Source organism: Pteropus alecto, unplaced genomic scaffold (genome assembly GCF_000325575.1).
Source record: "Pteropus alecto unplaced genomic scaffold, ASM32557v1 scaffold78, whole genome shotgun sequence".
Taxonomy (NCBI): Eukaryota; Metazoa; Chordata; class Mammalia; order Chiroptera; family Pteropodidae; genus Pteropus; species Pteropus alecto.
This window is the reverse complement of record NW_006443124.1, coordinates 15,290,121-15,295,459: the sequence shown is the minus strand read 5'-3', so window position 1 is coordinate 15,295,459 and position 5,339 is coordinate 15,290,121. Positions and strand designations below refer to the sequence as shown.

The 5,339-nt window shown below is 52.3% G+C and overlaps 1 protein-coding gene and 1 long non-coding RNA gene across 5 annotated transcripts in view; both read right to left on the bottom strand.

The window, feature by feature from the left end:
- The window catches only part of LOC102887544 (BOLA class I histocompatibility antigen, alpha chain BL3-7), a 16,474-nt gene that overhangs the window by 8,066 nt on the left and 3,069 nt on the right, over positions 1 to 5,339 (bottom strand). For all 4 annotated transcript variants that reach the window (XM_025040662.1, XM_025040663.1, XM_006923229.3 and 1 more), the window contains exon 2: positions 4,210 to 4,317. In XM_025040662.1, the coding sequence (XP_024896430.1) occupies positions 4,210 to 4,317 (108 nt within the window). The remainder of the gene's footprint in view (positions 1 to 4,209; positions 4,318 to 5,339) is intronic.
- Positions 1,640 to 4,199, bottom strand: LOC112471924. Its single transcript, XR_003043467.1, has 2 exons — positions 3,381 to 4,199; positions 1,640 to 2,937 (listed from the first exon to the last, which is right to left on the bottom strand). It is a non-coding gene; the product is annotated as an uncharacterized LOC112471924 (long non-coding RNA).

The following is a 5,339-nucleotide window of genomic DNA, read 5'->3' as shown; positions in this document are numbered from 1 at the left end:
GGGAGGGGAGTCCCTTCTTACGGCTGGTGAAACAGGTCAATGTTAAGAAGTGAGGGAGGGGTTCACATCCGGCCTGGGCTGGCACAGGCCTCCTGGGAAATGGCTGGAATCTCAGGGCGCTGTTTCCTTAAGAACCACCAAGTTAAGATCAGTGAGGTGCTTCTGGGATGGGAGCTGCAGCTGCTCTGTATCAAGGTGACCCACCGCTCCTTGGCTCTGACCTGCAGCGGCTCTCCCTGCCCTGGGTGTGATGGGGGCGAACAGCCTCTGTGTGGCGGGAAAGCTGTGCATAATGGATTTCCTGTCCGGTCTCCTTCTCCACAGGAAGCGTAGTGCAGCAGGCTGAAAAATACCCCTCAGATACCTCTGGGACCTGTGATGTTACCTTCTATGGTAACAGGGACTTTGCAGATGTGATTAAACAAGATGTCGAGATGGGAGGTGATCCTGGATTGTCTAGGCAGGCCTTAAATGGGTCCTTACAAACGGGAGGCAGAGGGAGAGCCTGTGACCATCAGAGGAGAAGGTGGATGTGAAGATGGAGCACAGAAAGATACAGGAAGGTGCCACAAGCCCAGCAATGCAGTTCTAGAAGCTAGAAAAGGCAAGAAAATAAATTCTTCCTTCCAGCCTCTACATGGAGCTGGGCCTGCTGACACCTCAGCCCGGTGAAGCCCACTTTGGACTTCCAACCTCCAGAACTGTAAGAGAATAAATGTGTTTTCTTTAAGCCACCAAGTTGTGGTCATCTGTTACAGCAGTTACAGGAAATGAATACACATGGGATTAGACAAAAGTCTGTTATGGCCTGTGAGTTTGGTGGCCCTGAAGGTCACAGTTGCTGCCCCGAGACAGAGGAGGATGCACAGTCTGGGAGGAAGGATGTCTTCTGAACACTGCAGCGAGTCCAGAGTCTCTGAACCACCACCAAGACCAAGGCCAGAGGGAGAAGGAGTAGGGGCACAGGGACCCTGGAAGCAAAGAGACTGCAAGGGTGCTTACATGCTCTTCCCCAGGTGTGGGAAGGCGAGAAAAAGCAAGTAACCACAAGGTCGGGCTTGGCGGGAAAGGAAGCCACACACGTTTGGTTATTCTGTTAGGGCAGGTGCACAATCTGCCTTCTAGGTAATGTCACTAGTTGTCCCCTCTTCTTAGCGGTTTCTCTTACCACAGTTCCAGTTACCTGCAGTCAACTGTGGTCCGAAAATATTAAATGGAAAATTCTAGAAATAAGCAATTCCTAAGTTTTAATTCGCACACTGTTCCGAGTAGTGTGAGGAAATCTTGAGCCATCCCACTCCATCCTTCCTGGGATGCGAATCGTCCCTTTGTCCATTGTTTCCACGCTGTAATGCTCCCTGCCCATTAGTCACTTAGTGGCCATCTCAGTTATCATCTCAGACTGACTGTTATGATATTGCAGTGCCTATGTTCAAGTCACCCTTATTTTACTTAGTAATGGCCCCAAAGTGCAAGAGTAATGATACTGGCAATTCAGATATGCCACAGAGAAGCCAGAAAGTGCTTCCTTTAAGTGAAAAGGTGAAAGTTCTAGACTTAATAAGGAAAGAAAAAAGTATCGCCTGCTGAGGTTGCTAAGATCTATGGTGAGAACAAATCTTCTATCCATGAAATTGCCTAATTTATAAATTAAACTTTATTATAGGTAGTATCTATGAAAAAAAGTAAATATAGGGTTTGGTACTCTCCATGGTTTCAGGTATCTATTGGGGGTCTTAGAATGTATGGATAAGGAGGGACCACTGTTACTTATCAGTGCTAGCTGCTTTAATGACCAATTATTTTTGGTTAAAAATGAGGGGAAGTCTATTAATGTATAACTTTGTAAATTTATAAAACACTTATGTACTGGGCCCTGTCCCAGTTACTTTGCAAAGTTGTGGCTCAGTTGATCCTCAAAACAACTTTCTCAGGCAGGCACTATTGTACCTATGACAGAGAGGAAACTGAACCACAGAGAAGCAAAGTCGCCTGCCAAGCTCACCATGGCGAAAAGCAGGGCCAGAGTACACACACAGACTCTTGAGGTCTTAAGCCACAGCCACCCTTTGGTGAACACACTTCTGGCTGAAGCTCTGCCCACCCTGGCAGGCCAGTGGCGACCTCCCTGCCACCCTACTCAGCAAAGACTTTCTTATCACCTGCCGTCTGGCCCTCTCCAAGGCCCTGGGGATGCTGGCATAAGCAGAATAGCCCCAAGTGCCTGCTCTCAGCAAGCTTACGTGGATGCAGGATAAGCAAGATAAATGAATAAAATACGATAGGCTGGACAGCAGAAAGTGCTGAGGGGGAAAACATAAAGCAGAGATATATGAAACGTTAGAGGAGGGGTTTAAAATTTTAGATAGAATGGTTGGGGAAGGTCTCCCAGAGCGGGAGACTCAAAGGTCCTGAGGCAGGAGTGTGCTTGGAGGGTTTGGTGACAGCTATAGTAACAAAGGGGAAAGCTAAAAATGGTGGTATGATTCGGTGCGGTAGTAGTAGGGATGAAAGAAGGGGCTGAATGCCAGCGTCTTCCCAGGCTTGTCCAGATGGCGTCTGCAATGGTGTAGATACAGCCTGTCACCTAGCCTCTGCTCTGGCCTTGACTTCTGCTCCACTCTGGACTGTTACACCCATGGCTTATGCCTTGGTACTGCATGCCCATCCCGGGAGTCGGGGACCTATTTTGAGGACAAGTTCATTATTGTGGCCCTTTACTCAAGTGACTTCCTGGTACTGCCTGGCACATATCCAGTGCGGAGCCTGCCGTCATGCCCCTGCCCTGAAAACCCCACTGCTGTCTGCTCTACCCGCTAGGTGGCCCTGAGAGCCCAGCCTGCTCTCTGCAGGCCTCAAACACTGACCACACCCCTCTTTTGCCCCAAGAAGACGGGAATTCTCAGCTGGGAATAGACTCCCACTTGCTCATCAGACCTAGGAGGGGTCATCATGCCTCAGGCTCCGGCCCAGAGTAGGGCAGGATAAACGAAGGGAGCAATTATCAGGCCACTTCCCTGGCTTTGGAGGTGACAGGTGCCACTCCTGCCAGGCTGGGATCAGTGCCAGGCACTGTGGGATCATGGTAGGAGGAAGTGAGGGCCACATGGCAGATATGCAGGGGAATCTGCTCGTACTGTGACATGGCCCTAGGAAGTGGCCACATACCCATTGCTGCCTCAGGGCCTGTCTGTGTCATCAGTTTCCTCACTGTCCCCTCCTGGTCACTGAGCCATGTGGCCAGTCCCTCAATGGGCTATCCTGCCCGCCTTAAGCACAGTCTCCATCTTTTCCTGACTGTGGTGGGGGAGGAAGGCAGGCGCCTGTCCGCTTTCCCACCCCTCTACCAGGAGACTTCTTTTTGCCTCTGCCCTTCAGACCTAGGAGGGGTCATCATGCCTCAGGCTCCGGCCCAGAGTAGGGCAGGATAAACGAAGGGAGCAATTATCAGGCCACTTCCCTGGCTTTGGAGGTGACAGGTGCCACTCCTGCCAGGCTGGGATCAGTGCCAGGCACTGTGGGATCATGGTAGGAGGAAGTGAGGGCCACATGGCAGATATGCAGGGGAATCTGCTCGTACTGTGACATGGCCTTAGGAAGTGGCCACATACCCATTGCTGCCTCAGGGCCTGTCTGTGTCATCAGTTTCCTCACTGTCCCATCCTGGTCATTGAGCCATGTGGCCAGTCCCTCAATGGGCAGGACTTAAGCACAGTCTCCATCTTTTTCTGACTGTGGTGGGGGAGGAAGGCAGGTGCCTGTCCGCTTTCCCACCCCGCTACCAGGAGACTTCTTTTCGCCTCTGCCCCACCTCCCCACAATCCACTTGGTACTGCAGCTCTCTAGCTGTGTGGCCTTGAGGGAGTTGTCACAGCTCCAGGCCCTGCTTTCCTCCCCTATAAGCAGGCATCTCTGCAGCGGTGGAACATTCACTGAGTGAAACTGAGACACAGGCGCAGGGGTGGAGGAAGGGCCCAGCAAAACCATCTTCCCAGTCTCCCTGTCCTGTCCCGCGGGGCCAGCCCTCTGGATACCAGGTCTCAGCCCCCTCCAGGACTCTGAGGCTTTGGCCTCTGTGTCCCCCACCCTGGTAGAGTCCCCTCTCCTGAGGCAGTACACCAGACTCCCAGACTGTGGATGCGCCCTCTTGCAGGCTGGGGGCTCCCGGCCTCTGACATCCTGTCCCTCCAGCAGGTGAGCAGGCCTTACCTCCAGGCCATGGCTTATTTTCTAACTTCAGGCTGGCCAGTTCTGCCATCATGACCTTTGCTAAGGAAGCTGGGCCATCGGCCACCACGGGCAGCCCCCAGGGACTCTCTGTAAGGGGAAAATGAAAAAAGGAAGTATGAATCTCCAGGCATAAATATTCTACATGTTATTGTGTCCTCTGGGAAAGAGGGTGTGGAATGACAATGAAAGGCACTTTGGAAGGGAAGAGGGACACAGGGGCCTGGCCTCAGGAGTGACCGGGAACTCCCAGCCACAGGTGCAAAGCCAACAAGGCGAGTCTGTGGCCTTGGTGCCAAGCATGCTTCCTGTGCCTCACAAGTATTGATTTATGGCATTTTCACTGGCGTTTCCTGTGAAGCGGGCCCTGACTTTTCCTATCTAGAGAGGAGGGAAGCCAAGGCTGGGCTGCGCCCACTTCTGACAAGTTTCCCCACCTGGCTGCCCTGGCACCACCCAGCGACTCTGATAATCCTGCCATTGACCTGGATTTAGTTGTCCCAGGGGCAGAGGAGGACTGGACACTGGCAGGTGTTGAGAGCTCTCAGGTGATGCCCATGTACTGCCAGGTGGAAAGCCTGCCTGTCCTGGCTCGGTGCGCTGGCTTACTCGGCTTTGCCAGCCCTTACTTCTCTCGCAGTGTTACTTATCTGACATCTATTGAGCTCCTACCCCAAGCCAGGCACTGAGCTGGGGCGGGGGTTGGAGACAAGTGAATGATTAAACAAGCAAGTCCAGTAAGGCAAGTGGGGCAGATTAGTGTGGGGTGCAAGAGATGCTGGGAGCACCCTGGGGCAGGAGGGTGCTAGAGTCAGGGGTCTTGTAGGCTGAAATCCAGAGGAACCCTCACCAGTTGTGGTTACTGAGCAGTGGGGTGAGTAAGAAGGAAAGAACGTTCTAGGTTAGAGAGCCTTCAGGTGTCATCCCTGGACCAGCTGCATCAGTGTCACCTGGGAACTTGTTAGAAATGTAGCTTCCTAGGCCCCAGCTCTACTGAATCAGAAACTCTGAGGGTGGGGCCCAGCTTTCTGTGTTCTGCCAGCCCTGTGAGTGATCCTGAGGCGATTTCAAAGCTTTAGAACTGCTCTTGGCAAAAAATAACTAAAAGCAGG